Raw genomic sequence first — 20315 nt, 5'->3', positions numbered from 1 at the left:
GGAACGAGCATTCCCCGGCTCTCCAGCCTCCTGCTGCTAACCCGCGGTCGGGGCACGACGCCGGCCCTGGCCCTCGCTGGCCCTGAGCCGGACCCCCGCCCGGCCGGGTTATTGCGCAGTTGCGGGTGCCCGCGGGGCCGAGACAAACACCGAGGTCAGAGAGCACAGCCGAGCCTGGCGACGGAGGTGCGGGTGGTGGCTCCGGCTGCACTGCAGCCGCCCCGCGGGAGCCCGGGAGCCCGCGCCGGGAGCTGCGGTTTATTCACTTCTCCCTTTTGCTACTTCTCAACAGCGGCCCCTGAGGGCGCAGCGACGCAGGTCTCCACGGTAGCTGCACACCCTACACACCACGGGGATTCTGAGACTCATCCCCGTTCCCCAAGCCTCGGTCTCCAAGTCTCCCCACTTTTCTGCCCCCCACACCCCACTCCTCGGCTTGCTGCCCTCCCCACTCCCTTCCGTCTCGCCGGCGCGTCCTCGCTCCCTCCCCGTGGCCTCCGCTCCTTTCACCTCTTGCTCCTGCTTGTCGCAATCACTGTACAAAGGGCCGTGGGCGGGAGTGGGGGGCGGGTGAGGGGAGCCGGGACCGAACTGGCTGTCTCTGCGGGGCCGCGGCCAATCCGGAGTGCACCCCCTCCCTCCCCGCGGGAGGGCCCTGGGCAGCCGCCGCGGCCCGGCGGAGCCGCGGCCAGAGCGGGGAGCTCGCTAAGGGGACCTCCCCGCCGCTGCCGCCCGCCGGGGGCTCTCCGGCCTCGCCATGCCGCCGTGGGGCGCCGCCCTCGCCCTGCTCCTGGCCGCGCTCGCCCTGCTTGGCCTGCTCGCCGCGCTGCTGCGGCGCCCCGGGAGGGGCGCCGTCGGAGCGAGGACCCTGCCGGGGGCGCAGGGCCAAGACCACGAGGAGGAGGTGGACGGCGCAGGCCCCGCGGACCAGTTCAGCGACGGGCGTGAGCCTCTGCCCGGCGGGTGCAGGCTCATCTGTAAGCCGTCGGCGCTGGCCCAGTGCCTGCTGCGCGCCTTGCGACGCTCGACAGCGCTGGAGCCGGGCCCGCGCTCCTGGCTCTCCGGGCCCCACCTGCAGACCCTCTGCCATTTCGTGCTGCCGGTGGGGCCGGGGTCCGATCTGGCCCGGGAGTACCTGCAGTTGGCGGACGACGGGCTGGTGGCCCTGGACTGGGTCGTGGGACCTTGCGCCCGGGTTCGCCGGGTCCCCAATGCCGGGGGCCTCCCGGCGGTGCTGCTGGTGATTCCCAATGCCTGGGGACGCCTCACCCGCAACGTGCTCGGCCTCTGCCTGCTGGCCCTGGAGCGCGGCTACTACCCGGTCATCTTCCACCGTCGCGGCCACCACGGCTGCCCACTGGTCAGCCCCCGGCTGCAGCCTTTCGGGGACCCGTCTGATCTCAAAGAGGCCATCACTTACATCCGCTTCCGACACCCCGCAGCCCTGCTGTTCGCGGTGAGCGAGGGCTCAGGCTCGGCGCTGCTGCTGTCCTACCTGGGCGAGTGTGGCTCCTCCAGCTACATGACCGGTGCAGCCTGCATCTCGCCGGTGCTATGCTGCCGCGAGTGGTTTGAGGCCGGCCTGCCCTGGCCCTACGAGCGGGGCTTTCTGCTCCACCAGAAGATCGCCCTCAGCAGGTGGGTAACGGCGGCTGCAGACGAGCAATGGGGGAATAGAGGTTTGGGGCTGAGAAACGGCTCTGCCTGGTTTTGAATCAAACAGGTTTAGAGCAATTTGGGCAAAGTTTTCCTCACACACTTCCTGAAGCGTCCAAACCCTCTAGTCTGGACAGAATCAGGGAAGCAGGTTTAAAAGCCACAGACGGACTCAGCATCATTAGCTAGAGCAGGGACTCCTGACCTGGGGCCCCCTGGCCTCACTCACCTCAGCCCCACCGTGTCCTAGCAACCTGAGCACTTGCCCCACCCGCCGCAAGAGGCAGCACCTGACACGGACATCGCTTAGTCCATAGCTTGTCAAATCAGCAAAGAGGGCTCTGGAAGCAATTGTGACTGGTTATCTGTCCAGAATGTTTCCTCTGAGCCTGGAGGTGACAGGAATCAGAAATTTGGTGGTATTTGATTGATTAAAATTCTTTAGACCTGACAGATGTTTTGCATATTCCCAGGTATATACTCAATATTTAATGCAAAAATTTTAAGAGTATTTAAACATTTTTTTTAATCTCCAAAAAGAAAAGAATCTACCACCAGGGTGACAGGGGAGAATTTTCCACTGAGAAGGCCTGAGTGACATTCCCACAGCAAATAACCAGGCCTCTGCTTACACCGTTGTTTTTCTAGGAGATGGAAGAACGAGGTCAAAGACATGATGGCAGCAGTGTGGTGTGGCAGAAAGACCTAGGATGTGGGGTCAGACCCACTTGGGTTCAAATCCTGAATTTCCAGCAAGTTAGCTAACCCCTTTGAGCCTCACTTCCCTCTTCAGTTAAATGGAGTTTATAATAACCACTTCCCAAGGTGGTTATAAGCATGAAATAAGATAATGAAAGTAAGGGGCCTGGCACCAATACATGGTGACAATTGTGATTTCTCTTTCTTTCCTTGCCCTATTTTGCCTCCTGTTCTAAGAAGGTCAACCCTGAGCTCAGCAACAGCCCATGTGCTACCATGGCAACCCAGAGCCGCTGGAACAGTCCAGGGGCAAGGTACTCTCACGTGGCTTAACTGCCAGTTTCCATCCCCAAATGACCACCCTCAGTACTGACGCTGGGCTCCAGCTGGAGGATAAGGTAAGGGAAGTGGAGAGGAAACCTGGGCCTTTAGGAACTGCCCTGCCCATGGAATTTTGGGATTGCCAACTTGGGGCAAGCCTCTTTGAATGTTTGCAGGAAACACCTATCCAAATTCAGCTGGCTAAGGCTGAATTAATCCAAATAAAGGACTGAGCTGCACATCCTGGCCTCCTGGTCAGGGTGCCAGGCCCTCTCCAGGGAGGTGGAAACAGCAAAGATGTCCCTCTTTCCCAGAGCAGTTGCTCTCAGGCTCCCATTTGGGGCCTCACCCAATTAATTACACTCCCAGTCACTTCCTCCGCCACTCAGTCCTCTCTAGGAATACCTGCCCCACTGATCAAGGACACACTCATTTGTCATCAGCTGGATAGCATATTATCTTTTTAAAAAGCAAACAAACTAATACAACTTAAAGTAAGATGTTAATGTTGGGGGATGTCACTTGCTAGTTTGGATAGTCTGAGCCACTGAGTTCTTCCAAGAGAGGTTCAGGAGGTGACATTTCATAGCAGGTTCCCTACAGAGGGTCTGAAGATGAGGTCTGGAGGAGAGCTGTTGCAATAACTCAGCGGCTGTAAAGTCAAATGCTGCCCCAGGGCTGGGGAGGTAATGCCATGAATGACTGTCCTGGTAGAAACTGTAACACAGGAAGGAGGGAGGAAATACCCTGATTGTTGCCATGCCAGCCCATGTCGCCAGATCTCCCCAATCCCCTCGAGAAGCCAGATAGATGCATTTTACGTGAAATCTCCTGATTTTAAATGATGGCAATGACATGGAAGTTTAATACATTATATGGCCAAAGAAAGCCTCTGTGGTCAGAATCTGGCCTGTGGGCTGCCACTCTGTAACTTCTGCTGTCAATTTATTTTCCAGTTCTTTCCTCTCTTTCCTTCCTTCCCCATTCAACTTCTTTCTGCCAGGTACGCCACAGCCCTGGAGGACACAGTGGACACTGGAAAACTGTTCAGGAGCCGCTCCCTGCGAGAGTTTGAAGAGACCCTCTTCTGCCACACCAAGAGCTTCCCCATCAGCTGGGACACCTACTGGGACCACAACGACCCCCTCCGGGATGTGGACGAGGCAGCCGTACCTGTGCTATGCATCTGTAGCGCCGATGATCCTGTGTGTGGGCCCCCAAACCACTTTCTGCCAACTGAACTCTTTCACAGCAACCCCTACTTCTTCCTCCTGCTCAGCCGCCATGGAGGCCACTGTGGCTTCCTGCGCCAGGAGCCCTTGCCAGCCTGGAGCCACGAGGTCATCTTGGAGTACTTCCGGGCCTTGACTGAGTTCTTCCGAACGGAGGAGAGGATGAAAGGGCTGAGCAGGCGCCGAGTTTCGTTCCTAGGGGGCCGGCGTCGCTGGGGAACCCTGCCAAAGCGGGAGGTCTCTCCCTCTTCCAACCTGGAGGAGATCTTTAGCTGGAAGAGATCGTATACAAGGTGAGACCTGACCCAAGAACCCGCCAGCCCTGCGAGGAAGAAAGAGCTGGGCACGGCTGAGTCCTGAAAAGGCATTGAGGACTGAATGGGGCAGGCAGCTTCAGCTCTTTGCCCCTGATTCAGCCCCTTCTCTCTTAAACTGGTCTGTGGAAAGAGATGGAACTTCAGCAAGCTAGCGTTCATTTGCCCCTGAGCAGAACTCCTGCCCAGGCCCTGCTCTACACATGCCAACTCATCCTGGTTCAGCAGCTGGGCATTCCCTGTCACTGTCCCCTGTCACCGACTTCATAAGCCAAAGAATATCTCCATGTACGTCCCTGGACTCAAGAGAAAATGCTCGCTCACAGCAAAGATACAAAGGAGATGAGTTTTGTGAGCCATTGGGCAGGTCTGTGCCACATAAATAATCAGCTCTGTGACGCTGGTTCTCAAGCTGGAGCCACTTGATGTAGTGAGGACAGGATGTTTGTGTCTCGATGCTACTTCCCTCGTTTTTTCCTGCGGCTGTGGCGCTCTGCTGACTTCATGTGGTGGCAGACGTGGAAGTGGCTCACAGAGCTAACGCGTCTTGCGTTGACTGTGAGATAGGCCCAGAGGCAGTAAGTGCTGTGCTGAGACTGGGTTGGGGAGGGCAACCAGCTAGACAGCGTGAACGCCTGCATCTGGAATACCAAGGGCCAGTCTTTCGGTTGAGTTCTGCAGGTCCTGACTGGGAGTGGGGCTGATCTGGGGCTTCAGCCTAGGACCTCAAGACTCACTAGAGAGATCCCAAGGATGATTTTAGGAAGAGGAAATCCTCGCAGGGTCTGGTTGACCATGGCTCAAGGAGCCAGGCTCTCAGACATTCTAGCTGCTCCCTCCAGTACCATTTCGGGGGATTACTCCAGAGAGTTCTAGTGAGAGGTGTTTTTCTCCTGAGATGTGGGCTTTCTCTAAGTGGTAAAAGTATAAACCTCATATCTTAGGTGTTTTTTTGGTTAGTTGCCCTGTTTTCTGACACTACTACTAGCCTTTCCCTCTCCAGACCCTGGAGAGACATCTGGGACCAGAGAAAGCAAACAAAATTTCCAAGAGATTGGCTAGAACTGACTCAGTGATTTATGAATATTTCACATTACCATGCTTTTTCTGCTCAGTTATTCAAAAGGCCATCCATGTAGATGCAGGAAAAGCTTCCTCCTGGATCTGACCACTCAGTGACTGATAGGCTCTTTGGTTTTATGAGGACTAATGCTTAAGATCAGAGTAAAATAAGGCATTGTACAGATTGACCCACACCTTGGTTTGGATTAGGCCATTAAGCAATACAATAGGACATCCAGTTCCTCCCAGAAAATCCTTGCCCTGAAATTTTAATTGGTCAAGAAAGAAGGCACCTGTTTTGACAGGAAGCTCCATACTGGCCTCACAAATAGCAAAGCAATTTGAAGAAGGAGAGATGTTTACCAAAAGCCATATCCTAAGGCTTGGTATGAGGAACTTCTGGGGCCATGATTTTAGGTTTGGATAATTTTAGCCCATCCTTGTTCCTCTGGATCAAATAAAAAGAAACTCTGAACTATCCAAGAATCTAAACTGAAATGCAGACAACATTCAATTGTCTAAGGCACATTATCCTGTCATGAAAAAATTCCCTCCCTCCTTTCCCCACTTCTTGTTCCTCCTCCTCTATGTTCCTCATCTAACATTCTCTCACCATTTCTGAGCAGGAGAGATAATAAGGAAGTGAACCCTAAAGAAGCTGTTCTACTTCTGGTTAACGCCTGGGTATAAGGCTTGGCAAAGAATTACTGACATCTGGCCAGCCCCCTCCCCCAGCATCTGGTACAGTGGGGATTTCAGCTTATTAGGTTTTGCAGTCCCATATGCAGGACCCTATAACCATTCAGAACTCACTGCAAAATGGGGAGCAGTCCAGTGGTTTTTAACCACCCCCACCCTCACCACCCAGGATTAAAGGGCCCCTAAGGGCTAAAATCCAGATTGTTTCTCTAGGCCAGATACCACGGGACTCTGGTTAAGATAATAGCTTTGGGAGAAATCATGGTTCCTTTTTTACAGGAAAGCCAGCTTGTGGGGTGGGGTGGGGGAGGATATATATATATATATATATATATATAATTTTTTTTTCCAGTTATAGTCTTAAAGCTCTGTGAACAGCAGAACAGCCCTTGTCCCTTGGATCCCCTTGGATCCACAGCCCTAATGACCTAAACCCTAAAGTATTTCTCCTCCATGCCCCTGTGCCAGAGGTACTCATAGCCATTCTCAGGAAGCTACCTCTCTCTCATCTTCTCATCACCATTTGGTGACATCGCTGCTTTTCAAGCCATTTTTGCCAAGAAAGCGTAGTTCCTGTTCAAGCAGGTTTGGGTGACCCTGTCCTTCAGTCTAACGATGAAGGAATCACCCAAATTGGCTCTGCTTTGGTTAATAGCTAATTATATGAAACCAGATGGAGGAACCCCAGGCACACATTCTGAGAGAAGGCATGGCCCTAAAAACGAAGTGACAAATTATGAGTTTGGGGAAGCAAGAAACAAACAACAAAACAAACAAAACCCAAAGAAGTACCACTGAGTTGGGAGTTTTCCAGGTAGCAAGTCTTTAGCAATCCTCTCAGGTCTCATTCACTTGCTTGCCTCCCTTTTGGTCTCTTCATTATTTATAAACACCTTCAAATGGTAAAGGGGGAAAAGAAAACACAATCCAATTACAATAAAGGAGGCATAATCTCAGACCTGAGTTATCTGTCTCCACCCACTGGATCAGAATGCAGGAAGCAGACAACTGCCTCTCAAGGTTTTCTTGAGTCCTACTAAGTTCTGACCTCTGATACCAAAGACTGTGCTAAGCTGTAACTTAATTCTCTTAAAGATTTAGTATTTTATGTATTTATGCATAGGTTTCCAAGGTGGCTTGGCCAGAGATGACAATAATAAAAAAACATAGCACCAAATCCTCATTTTGAGATGTCATCTCTGTTTTGAGTGAAGATATCCTTGCTAAGACTTGAGTACTGTTAGAAAAGAGGTCTTGACACAGGAAGTGTCATCTTAGCTTTATATATAACCTCAAAACCACCCCGGAGTCAGAAGTTGCTCTGTACTCATCTTCCACCCAGACTGCAGGATCCTTTGTCAGTCAGTCACCCTCAGTAATGCCATGGTTTCTTCCTTTAGAAATGAACTTTAGTATAAAGTTCCCACCCTGCTTAAACAGGCAGAGATACTTGGCCACTTTGGCAGAACTTGCCAATGATACCAATGATTCAATGATACCAATGATCCTACAGCCAAGCCACAAAAGATGGCATCAGAAACTGTTTTCACTAGTTATGACAGTTTGTAGAGTTAAGATTAAGAAGTTATACCTAGGGAGTGTCCAAGTGCCCAGGGATGGAACGAATGCCTTAGGAAGCAGAAGGTCCCGCATCATTGGTGGTATACACAAGCTAGACTGCTCCTAGGCACATATCATGGAGGGGACATGTGCTGAGAAATAAGGGTGGCCTACATTAGATATAAGGTCTCTTCTCATCTGAGAGTCGGTGACTGGAAATAATGCTAACGAGCTCAGTGGGTTGTAAAGACTTCTGGTTGGTTTATGGGCTTGAGGATCAGATCATAGACCTGATCCAAATTCTGGGAGTTGGGAGATGATATAAAGATTTTAATGAAAATAACCCTACCAAAGTGACCAGAGGATGTTTTAAGACATCTAATAATTATGCTTTGAAGTATCCAGGAAGAGCTAAAAGTTTAGAGGAAAAGTAGAATTTCATTAAAACAAAAAATAAAAGATATTAACACTTAAAAAACAAATGTCTCTGGCTCCTCCAGCCTTCCTGTGTAATAAGGTATCTTGCTCTAGTGTCTATCACTAGTGAGATTGAAGAAAAAATTCTCTCAGCTTGTTTGCCTCTGAATAATAAATTGCAGTCTCCCTGCAACAATGGAACGTCATTCTTTTTTAAATCTCCACAAACAAATGTGCTGTTTGTCTTCTTCTTAAGTCCTCTATGTACTGAGCTGTGCTTACCTACCTGTGGAGTTAACGGAGCCTCACTGCACATTCTCTATTTGCTGGTTGTTGCTTCACTTCTATAGATCTAGGCTTGTGTCCCCTAACACTAACCAGCGGAACCTCTGTTTAATCAACAACCAGGCCTCCTGCTCTGGGCTAATAATTTCCCAGCAGGCTCAAAATTCCCTGATCATCAGTGGTACCTACACAGAGATATCTTCCAGTGGGCAATTAGTAATTTGTGTGTTGGATAGAGCACTGAAATAGTTTGGAGATGTGGGTTCTAGTTTCTACTTCATTTGTGACTCATATGAGTTTGGGCAAGTTATGAGTTATTCCATATGCAAAGACTGAGACTGTGAATAGGCCTTAATTAAGGCCTGTTAGGCTATAATGAAATAGTAAAAGCAGATGGATCCCATTCTTCAAGCCCATTTAATTCCTCAACCAGAGCTCAAAGACCTCTACAATGAGGTGGCATCTGCTTTCAGATCAGAGTCTATATTCTGATTCTTGTAAGGCCAAGGATTTCCAGTTATTAATTCCACTGCAAAGTTGGGAAGGGCCTGGAAGAGCAGCACCTTTGAGGCTTACAAACTGGGTGCTGGGTTGCCCAATTGAGGACAAACTCTCCCCACCCCCTTCCCAAACACACACACACACACACACACACACACACACACTCACTCTCTCTCTCTCTCTCTCTCTCTGATAACCATGTTATGGCTAATAGGTTATACATTGGTTCATTTGTTCCAGCCAAAAACTATCTGCTTTCCTATTTCTTGTAAATGATGGTCAGAAAGAATGTGACTTTTAAGATCTCAGTTAGTAGTGATGGGGCTAAAGACCAGAACCCTAAACCACTGCTCTTTATGCCATACTTTGCCTTTTCCTAGTCAATCACTGGCTAAGATGACAGTAAATAATGCTCATTTTAAACTCCATAATGTAAAGGGTGTTAACAAAAGGAGAAAGAATTTGTCTTCAGAGCTGCTGCACAACTCTTGTGGCGGAGCCAACATGAATCTATAAATGGCACCCCTAAAGTTATTACACAGCCTGCAATAAACAACACCCTCAGCAGCCTTGTCTCCCTCTTATCCGTAAGAACAAGTATCTGAAAGTATAATTAAAGTCACTAATTGCCTAGGACATATATAGGAAAACCCTGGTTTGGCAGCTGGCATCACTGAGATGTAGATGATAGCACTAACTTATAACCCTGGGGCTGTGGAGCTAGCCAACCACTGTGGTGATTTTTTAATTTATGTTAAAATTTCTATTATAAAAAAAAAATTTCTTTTATAGTCAGGTAGGATGGGCTTTAAACCCTAAGCATAACTCAGAGCATCTCTGATGTGTTTAGTCAATGACAGCATTTGTTTTGGGTTGCTGACATGGTAGAAGCACCTAACTCTCCATCCACTGTAGTTTGAACCGCTCAATTGTGGGGATAAAGCAGAAAGAACTCTTGTTTTTTAAACCCCCTTTTAACTCAACCAAATTCAAGGTGGGATGTTGGGAAATGCTGGAGATAGAACACCTGGAATCAAATCTTGGCTCTGCCACGTAGTTGTTTGACCCAGGCAAATTAAACACTACATAAATGCTAATTAATATCAAAATAGCTCAGCATCAACATTCTAGGAGTTTAGAAGCTATGTTAAAAAGTTAAAAGTGCCATTTTTCTGATAGTCTTCTATTCAATAAAGTAGGTAATCTCAACTACACTTTTTAAAATGACAACACTTAAAACTATTTTCTAATAGAAAACAACATATAAACCCCAGCCCAAGAAACTCCTTCCCTCCAAATTAAGCCTTCTGACAAAGTCATTTTAACAGGACTGGATTAGATACTCTACCCCATTCAGGGCTGAAATGTGATGATTTTCAAATCTGGGAAAACGAACCCAGGTGAAACCACCTTGTGAAGCTTTGTACAAGGTCCAAGAACTGCATACATCTATGTGTCCATGTGTCTGGGAGGAACTGTAGTTACACAGACCACAACATATGTCTATATAAAACTTAAGAACCTGCAACAAGCCATTAGAAGCTAAAGTAGAATCATCTCACATCCACAGCACAGTAGGCTACTTCACTGTCTGGGCACACAGAATTCGAGGCAATTAGTCTAGAGGGTTTTAGTCTACACTAGGGAGCTCATTCTTACCCATATCTTACTCATTTTTGTAACCCCCCAATGTACAGCACAGTGCCTGAGATTCAGTAATTACCTAGTAAATAGTCACTGAACTGAAATATACTTTATCTTTATGGGACTACAATTACTTAAAAAAACTGAGCAGACACTCTGTGTACTAAAATTACTTTATTACAGTTGATTTTTTTTAAACATTTCCTTTGCTATGATACAAAGGATACTTACAAACAAAATATTACATATGACCTTGTTTTCGCTCTTATGTTCTGACAACTTGGTAACAGCTTTAAATGCACAATCTATACAATTAATACAGGTTATATATGAACTATAAGGTATGTTGAACCAGAAGAATACTGACAATATACTGTACAATAAGCCTTACCAATTAGTGCTGCGGACCATTTCTACCAAAAGGAAAATGCACATCTGTACAGTCACCTTTACCAGCTGGTGCTGACAGTGAGGGAGAGGCTTCTTCCCCATTGCAACCCTTGATAAGCCTCCCCTGTGGGTGTCCGTTTGGTCCGAAAATTAAGAGGACTGTGTATATTTAAAATTAGTCTCCGGTAAAGTGGCAGAACATCACTTTCAACATGAGAATCTCTTGCCAAAAAAATCAGTCCTAGTTTTAAAAGACCACAGGTCCTTTGTCCACCATGAAAACCCTACAGGCTCAAGGGCTTTAGGAGATGAGAAGATGAAGGCTGCCAAAAAAGGAGGCAAGAAACCAAGCCAAAATCTAGGTCTTGCAAAATCATCATTTTTCTTCCCTTCACCAAAGGGAACTAGAAATGTACAAATTCATTGATGAACCTCAATGATAACATATCAGTTAGCTGATAACCCTCATTTTATCTGGACCCCTGACTTGTGGGAATAACTGAAAGAGATTGTGAATAATATATACCACTTTTAGAAAAGAACCTCTTGCTTAGTTAAAATATTCCCTTTAGCCACCAAAGCTGGTCCTGGGCTATTACAGGTGTGCATTCATCTCTCAATGGTCTACTCAGAAATGATAAGGTTACAGCTTTTTTTCTTTTCTTTTTTCTTTTTTTAAATAAAAAAGCAATTGACTGAAGCATTTTTCTTTTTTTAGGTAAATAGCAAAAATAAAAATAAAAATAAAAACCAACCCTGGCATTTGCACAAATAATGCAAATGGAGCGATATGGCCTTTAAGGTAATGGGTTAGTAGAAAGGAAGAGAAGTGAAGAAAATCCAGAGAAAATGATGTACTGATTTTTCTTTTTAAAAATTTCTACAATACATGTGCAAAAAAATCATGCTGGTTGAGGAAAACAAAAGTAAATGAGTATATAAAACTAAAATCATAAATAATATGTTTGGATGACTGGTAAAAGCAGAAACCAACCTGGGTTACAAAAAGGATTATACATTCAAGATGCTCTTAAACCCAGTGGGATAACTTATGTTAAAACTGTGTTAATAGTTACGTTAAAAATCTCAAGTTTGTTTTTAAATCTTCACGATACAAGCAAAGCTGTTTTAAAATATACACTATACATATTTCTCATAGTCTCTCCAACCTCATTAATGCGCATTAGGCTATCTTTTTCATGTACTAAAACAAGGGGGTTTTGAAAGCTAAATTGCTCAGAGTAACTCATCCATTATTTAAATGTTTAAGTTTTAAATGGGTTAAAATTTTTAGCAGACCTACATAAATAGGATTTAGCAACACAAGTGTTAATAAAAAAACTCTAAAGCACTTACAAATTATCAGGTTGAAATAGTCTCGGGAACTTATGTGCACTATACTTCAAAATGTTATTTACATCAGACCATCACTTTTGTAAAAATTTCCCTAAAAAATAAAAAACAAAATAAATTTGGAGAATTAACCCACTCTAACCTAGCAGAGAAGGATCATAAAAGGAGAGGTAAAACAATAACAAAATTATCTCTTAATAGAAATCCCACATATCCCTCTCTACTTGGATTTTGCCCTATGAAACCACCTGCAATTCCTAATAGGCTCATTTATCAAGTGGCAAGATAACGTGGTAAAATACCTTGTCAGATAGATTACTGGCCTCGAGTGGACTTCCTAAAAAAAATTTTCCTACCTGTGTCTCCTGCTTGGATTATTTTAGGACACGTGTATGTAATTAATTGGAGGGGCACTCTAAGTAGGCACAACTCCCATTTAATGTGGAATAAAAGGTCTGACATAAAATGCTGCTGGGAAGAAGGGGTGGTGGTTTCTTTGATACTATGAAATGCAAGAAAGCACATTTGGAATAGGCACCAAAAAAGAGCTTTCTGGCAACATACCAGGGGCAGCCAACATCTTAATAAACTAAATATACTTGTCTATGACCAAAAAAGGGTTAGAAGGGTTCCAATATTTCCCCCCAGGTTTGTTTGATATGTGCCCAATAGTCACATGGCCAGCTGGAATCTGCAAACATTAAGCAGTTCCATCCTTTCAAATCACATAATTCATTCCATGACCATGTGTAATTTATAGAAACAATAATGTTCATGCTGAGGCAATGTATTTGAGGGCTCAGAAAAAGCAAACTGTGCCACTGAGAGAAACCTGTTCCCATACAACTGGTCTTCATGCTTTCAAGTGGCCCAAATATACCCTTGATGCTAAGCCAAGCCATGCAAAAGCGAAGAGTACACACTTTTCATTAACACTGGTATCTCATTTCTAAACTTCACTGACCTCAGAGTTGCCAAAGAAACATGAGTAATGAAGGCACACAAATGAAGGTTCATGGATTTAAAAAAATGCAATTCCCTCATCTATGTTTACCAGCTTTAATGACAAAGAAATTGTCAAAGGATTGACAAAGGAATACATGTAATTCTGGAAATAGGAAAATGCTCCAGAAATGGGATCAATGTGCCAGTAATAAGCATAGTTCATTTCATTTGAAAATTCAGCGAGAGCCCAATAAACAATTCCAAGCCATAATGTTATCACCTGAATAATTTACATAAACATTAAAACCCTTGCACTTTATAGACAAAACACACTTCTGTAAACATGGCCACTGGGGGAGGGAGGTTCCCTACCTCATTCATGATTGAGGACATGTAATCATTGTATTAAATAAAATGACTTTGCTTCAAAAGATTTTAAACCTGACCAATGGTTGAGCTTAATTTCTCCCTGTTTAACAACACTGAAGCATTAATTCTAAAAATGTTACCTAGGATGGTTTCAGGGTTAGATGCTAGGACCACAACTGGCAATGACAGCAACTCCTCTCTAGCTGGCACAGACTTATAAACTTTAGTACAAAAACAAAAAAATACAGAAACTAGGTCAATTTGTTAGCTAAATATTTACAGATAATTACATGATTTCTTCACTCACAATTGCTAAAAACTATGAGTGAAAAGGAAACTGTGCAGGTTGAATTACCCGTAATTTAGGGGGAATTCTGGGGTATCAAGATACCCTTTTCATTCATTCACAAGTCTCATCTTCTCTCTACTTTTTCATGGTAAACTACCTACAGATGTCCAGGTTAGTATATCCAATGGGCATCCTGTTTCAGAGAGGATTAACCTTTTTCTCTATTTAAAGACTCTCTTGTACATTTAAAAACAAAACAAACCCAACACAATCAAACATAAACACACACACACAGACACATACACACACACAAGCTCTGAAACTTCAGAAAGTTCTGATTGCTGGGTAACAGTTAACAGTGATGGTGACATAGCAAATGGCTCCCCAGTTTTAATTCTCTGCCTTTATTTTCTTTAAAGGATATCTATTTTGGGGTGCGTGAGAGGGAAGTGCAAGTTTAAGAAACCCACAACAGGCAGATAAGGTGCATGCTAATTTACATATTTCTTATGATCTGAAGACTACCATTAGGCCAAATAGATTCTCTTCCCTTGCATGAGTGAAATTTTGGAAATCTGAATATAAACAAGGGAAGAATTAGTTAATGTGACTTTAAAGGGGGCTACCAGAATTCAGTAGAAAATATAAATGCACAATAAAGGAAGAGTTCTCAGCTTCACTTTCTTTTTCTAGACAGTGTTTAATAAAACTTCTTTACAAATTAAGTCACTTCCAATGTAGACTTACTGTAGTGATTTAATAAAAGTGCAGACAACATAACCAGACACACAGCAAAATAGACTTCAATCAGTAGTCCTTGCATACAAGAGGCAAGTCTGCTAAGTGTACAGCACACTCTTCATCCTTTAAGGAATCTGAGGATGGAAAATTTCCAGTTCTTAACAACTAAGAGTAAGTGAGTGCCTTTTAATAGGCAATGCTACAACCTGGTTGGGGGGCACTATCATGATAGATGAGGGAAAACAGAGAATTTGTTTCTCTTTAATAAGGATCTGTATTTTGGTAAGCAGCTCCAAGATGACAGCCCAAGTTTTAGATTTGTTCCTTAGAGAAAGCAGTTTTCTAAGAAATAAGAGCCTCCTCTTCCATCATTATAGGAGATTCACACTTATACACCTTAAATATATTATTTTCTGACTGGAACATACACTAGACACTTCACATTGTGAGCATGGAACAAAATGCAGGGCCATATAAACTACTTAGGAAAGGGTTGCAGTGTTGGGCCAAATCTGTGCTTGAAAAGTAGTGCCTCCGAAGGGGTGGAAGGTGCATGAAGAACTTACTATTAGCAAGCAAGAGGAGGCAGCTAAAAGGAGAAAGCCCCTTGCCAATACCAAATCCTTCTCTCCCAGTGGCCATTTCCTGTTGATTTTATAGTTTAGGAGAACCTTAGATGCTTTAGCAGTAATTCCTTTCTTGGATGTTTTGGTCCTTAGCAAAATTTATAATAATTATTATCAATGGAGTAAAAAGGGTAAGAGGATCAATGGCACCACTACTAAGAAATATGCATGGAGTGCACATGAAGATTATGTGACTTATTGGTTCTTTTTATCTTTGCAGAGGAATCACCACCAGTGTTTTTAGTTTCCATGGTTCATTTCTCTCTGCATCACCTATCTTTCATTGCATCATGACACAAACTCACAGAAACACTAACTGGCTCCTTCCCCAGCACTATTTTACTGCATTGCAACTTATGGTTCCACATTTTACTTAACTTTCTTTCCACCCACTCAAGTGCTAAGAGGGGATTAAAATAGAAAAGATTGCATCTAATGACCACCTTCTCATAAATATCAACCCAGAGTACTCATTGTTAAGAAACACATGCATTCTTGCCTTAACTGAGGACTAAAATAATGAAACAAAATAACAGAACCTTAAGTGCCCTGATGGAAATGTACAGTATGAATTATATTCATCAATCTATACACACATATAGACACTCATATGTATATACAATATATACATACAAATGATAATAACTATACCAAAAATGTGCATATTTAACACAGTTTTTAAAAGCCAGTAGATTATGGTATAATACAATTTATTTCCACTAGTGAATGGCACAAATGGAGAAATGCAAAGGAGGTGTTTCAAGTACAATAAAGTCATTTTTCACAGGTGAAAATAAACAGTATTATTCCAGTGTCCAACACAATGTATTCTATAAAAGTTTAAAATGCCATTTAGTTAAAGAAGTAGAAAGCTACTAAAGTCTGCCTTATGGTCTGAAAAAGACACTCATAGCGTTTTCAATTTTTGAAAAGGGGGTGAGGAAAAATAGGTGGGAGTGGGAGAGGGTCAAGGACAGTTTCTTTAGTGTACTGAATGATGTTTACCTGATGTCTAGGCAGCTGAAAATCATAATGACTATGCTAAAAAGTTCAACTTACCAATAAATCCTTGGCCTAGAGTACCAAGCATATCATATCTGTGGGTGTGGCTTCAAATGCAGGACTACTCATCTCTAGGCACAGAAATGACTAAAAAGAATGGCAGCTCTGAATAAAACTAATAAAAACATATTTTCCAACTAACTTTATCTATATAATGAAAATACTTTGATACTTTAATTTGGGGTTAGAGCTGACTTTAATAAGGGGAAAAATATGTGCAAAAGGAAGGGAACCCCATTAGGAACAATATATTTCAAGGTATGAGGTTTTGCATTTTTCTAATGCTAACTTAAAAAAGGGAGAGACAGTGAACACAAGAAACTTTTACTGCCAAGCTCTGGATACCAGACATAGCATTTACGACTTTCTGATATGCTGGACAAATATCCCATACTTTTTATTTTCTTAAACACGTATATATCAAGTGAACACCAACAATGGGGAAGAGGTAGTAGTAATTTGATCAAATGTTGACGTCTGTACACTGATTCAGAAAGTGCCTGCTTCTTTCTTCAGAATCTCTCAAAACCTTTCAAATTTTCCTGCTACAAGCTTTACTCTTTGATAATTCCTACCATGTATGATATTCCTCAGAAGTTAGATCTTGCAAACACACACAAATCAATTAAGTTGAACCATTTTTGCAAACTATATATATTTTAATTAAAATGAACTTAATGGAATAATCCAGGTATAGTCATGGCCTACATGTAAAACTGGTTGCCACACAATTAAATCAGATACAAAGACCTACTGGATAGACATTTGGAGTCAGTATTCAATCACAATTTTACAAGTACATATGATCTGCATGAACTCAATAACTCAATTTGACTAATTTAAGTCCACAAGTGGACTTTAACATGTATTATTGGTAGTATTTTTTATTTTAAAGAGTTTTGTATGTAAAACTGAGCTGCACTCCTATTCCATGCCTCCAGTAGTATAGAGGGGCCAGACCTAATAAGAATTTTTTTAAAGGTATCAAATTCATATTTTTGGACATTAATTTTAAAGCTCTCTCCTATCATTTTCCTCCAAATAGGTAAATATCTCAATTTGTTTGAAATACTGTATAATAGGTGAATGCAAAATGATAGAAAATTAAAAGCTCCTTTCATTAGATAGACAAGAAGTACATGTCACGTTCACCTAAAAACTGGTGATCTCAAGCATGGCCAAGAGGACAATGTACCGGAGTGCTACCTGAAACACTGCCTAAAACTGTGTGTGAATTTTACTGTGCTCTTGGTTTTTAAAAGATTTACATTAAAATATTAATTTTTCTTCTAGTTACCTTTAAATGAATGCCAGAAACTCCTAAAGGGGAGGATTCATGGAGATTAGACTGACATACCTGGGGAAGACTTAAATTTTGTTGAGAAAGCCAATATTTCAACAATTATAGATTACTGTTTGGTCATTAGCCTGGTCTAGGTGAAGAGTATCATTGAGAGGGACTCAGAAAATTCTACCTTGGAGTTCTCTGACTATTACAAAAAGCAGGATCCAGAGTCAGCAGCAAGGGTTCTTCAAGACAAGGGAGGGGTCAAGACAACTTGTAAGAAACTCTGATTTATCACTGAAAAGAAAGTTTTTTTCCTTCAAGTCATACTCACAGCTTCCTACCCACCTTCAACTCAATTTCCACACTAGCAGTGGAATACCAAGTAACATCTAACTTTCAGCATTGGGTTGATCCTTCATTGCAAAACAAAACAGAACAAAACAAAACAAAACAAAACACGCCCCTCTGTGGGAAAAAAAAAAGTTAGCGTTTGTCAAGAGATTCCCTGACCACTATAACTTACTTTACTTTTTTTTTAAAATTTGCCAAACTTGCTAGTTCCTTTTCAGTAGTACTTTAGCACTGAGGCTAGAGACTTCTGGAAGTGGTGTTTCCTGTTGTGTGATGTTAACATGATGCCAAATAGTCACTAAGTCTCAAGGAACTAGAAGTTTGTAAAGTATTGCAGCAACAAAAACAGCAATTAAAAAAAAAAAGAAAAAAAAAAAAGAGGACCTGCACATGCAGCAAAATCTACAGTGGTGATGAGGATTAGTCAGCAGCTGGTAAAGTCATTGGCTCAGTGACTCCTGGTTCACTATGGCAACTAAGCATTTAAATAATTGGCTATTCTACTTGTAAACAGGAAATCCCATAAGCCAAAAGGGGTAATCAAATTATGTCTATGTAGTGTGGTGAGAATTCCAATAGATGGCAGTTTGCAAATATGGCATCATTCAAAACTCTCTGGCATTTGATTTGTATTGGCTATATGTTCTTTGTTTCTGTACAAAGTAAAAGTACTGTTTGGGGTCTTGGGAGTTATAGAGCTTAGCTAGGATAAGATATCACAGTATAAGCAACAAAATGTCAGGATATAGAGGCTTCATCTCTTCACTATGCTGCTGAACATACCCACCATATGAACTTTCAGGGGTCTCTCTCACCCTTCTGGTCTTCCCCTTACATCTCCCATCTCACCATGCCACAAAAAAGGCACAATTGAATGGACCAAAAAAAAAAAAAAAAATCACTGACAAATCTATGCAGCATTCAGAAAAAGAACTAAATTGTTTTCTACTCTCTGAAAAAGTCAATGGAACCCTTTAGTGTTCATGGATTTCCACATTCTTTTTCACTCCAAATGAGGCTGAGAAGTCAGACCAATTTAATAAAGAAAATACATTGGTGAGGGGACACAGATGTGTTTCCATAATAACTTGTTTCAGCATATGCTGCCTGCTGTGAGTAGCTTATAAGAATTTGGGGTATGGAGAAAGGCTTTAGATTTTTTCACGACCTTCTTAGGATATAATTGCCCCAAAGTGATGACTCAAGACACATTCCTGCATTCTATTTTTGCAGTGTTCAGAAAATACCCCCTAACTAGCCAATTTCTTGTAACCACATGCTTGAGATATGTGTGTGTGTGTGTGTGTGTGTGTGTGTGTATGTATATGTATACACACATACATATCTATTCCCCTTTTCAAAATTTCTCCGAAAGTTAAAAAACAAAAACAAAAAAACAAAACCCGGCAGCCAAATACTATGACATCTCAATTAGTAAACACAAAACAGAACGCTTTACAAAAATGAATAAAATATACCATATGCACTCAGCTTCCACACTGTAGTACCCAAGTGAGGAGGCTGCTGTGACGATGTCTGTAGGCAGTTTCTTTTGGCAGACAGCTCCAGCGGAATTGCCACTCTCAATTATTAAGTTATGTATAAGACATGTGTGACCCATTGGATATTTGTGAAGTGACACTCGTGCTTCTGCTCATGCCCTGCTCCGTCCGTCCCCCAGAAGCTGTCCGCCTTAGAGCCTGAGGGCTATTGCGGACTCCCATACTGCTACCTCGAGGTACCCCTTGCATTGGCCCTGAGGGGTGACCCCACGGCTGGGGTCCACCTTGCATTGGATGGCCCCAAGCCTGTGGTGGGCCACCCATGGGATGACCCCAGTGAGGTCCTGGACCCCCAGTAGGATTGTGAGACCAACCAGAAGCTCCTGGGTAGCTGTGGCTGAATGCCTCAGGGGAGAGATTAGAAAGGACCATGTTACTAAAACCTAGTCTCATGCTTTCAGAGTCAAAGGCTTCAATTTCTCTGGCTTGACGTTCCAGCAGGCTTCGTATTCGTTCTGTGCGTTCATTCTGCAAAGCCAACATTTCTTCTTCAATCTGATGGGGGTTAGGAGGAGAGAAGCAAAAAGAAAGCTGATTTATTTTTTAAAATCTACAAACTAAGGAAGTGATAATTACTCAGCTTTGAAGTGAATCATAAAAAAGTTCCCTCTGGCTATTTTATGGCTGTACATTCAAAAATCAAAGAGATGTACTATAGAAATAATACATAATTTATATTTCTAAAATGTATAAAATCAAGTTCTTAAAAGCAAAGGCAATAACCTCTACTGAAATAATAAATCAAGGCAATTATCACCAATGGCTACTAAATCATTAGGTAAAACACTGAATAAAAAAAAAGTGGGTGAAGGGAAACTAGCTTCATCAGACACAGCAAAATCTCACTCTAATAAAATAAATGTGGGGGACTTTCCTGGTGGTGCAGTGGTTAAGAATCTGCCTGCCAATGCGGGGGACATGGGTTCGATCCTTGGTCCGGGAAGATCCC

The 20315-nt window shown here is 43.0% G+C and overlaps 2 protein-coding genes across 2 annotated transcripts in view; one reads left to right on the top strand and one right to left on the bottom strand.

Moving 5' to 3' along the window:
• The first annotated feature begins 697 nt into the window (after positions 1-697).
• On the top strand, positions 698-6266 carry ABHD15 (abhydrolase domain containing 15). Its single transcript, XM_030861958.2, has 2 exons — positions 698-1638; positions 3680-6266. The coding sequence occupies exons 1-2, from the start codon at positions 758-760 to the stop codon at positions 4203-4205; spliced, it is 1407 nt and encodes a 468-aa protein (XP_030717818.1). The 5' UTR covers positions 698-757; the 3' UTR covers positions 4206-6266.
• A 4283-nt stretch (positions 6267-10549) lies between these two features.
• Positions 10550-20315, bottom strand: part of TAOK1 (TAO kinase 1) — a 149000-nt gene continuing 139234 nt past the window's right edge. Inside the window, exon 20 of the mRNA XM_030861930.2 lies at positions 10550-19861. Coding sequence (XP_030717790.1) covers positions 19400-19861 — 462 coding nt within the window. The 3' untranslated portion in view covers positions 10550-19399. The remainder of the gene's footprint in view (positions 19862-20315) is intronic.

The sequence above is a fragment of the Globicephala melas genome, chromosome 20, assembly GCF_963455315.2.
Source record: "Globicephala melas chromosome 20, mGloMel1.2, whole genome shotgun sequence".
In the NCBI taxonomy this organism is placed as follows: domain Eukaryota; kingdom Metazoa; phylum Chordata; class Mammalia; order Artiodactyla; family Delphinidae; genus Globicephala; species Globicephala melas.
The sequence above is the reverse complement of the archived record's forward strand: the minus strand, read 5'-3'. Positions and strand labels throughout refer to the sequence as shown.

Bases quoted from the DNA above. Each gene is read 5' to 3' on its own strand.
- ABHD15 (XM_030861958.2), top strand. From the start codon at position 758: ATGCCGCCGTGGGGCGCCGCCCTCGCCCTGCTCCTGGCCGCGCTCGCC. The intron at 1,639-3,679 runs GTGGGTAACGGC...TCTTTCTGCCAG, and splicing joins CAGAAGATCGCCCTCAGCAG to GTACGCCACAGCCCTGGAGG.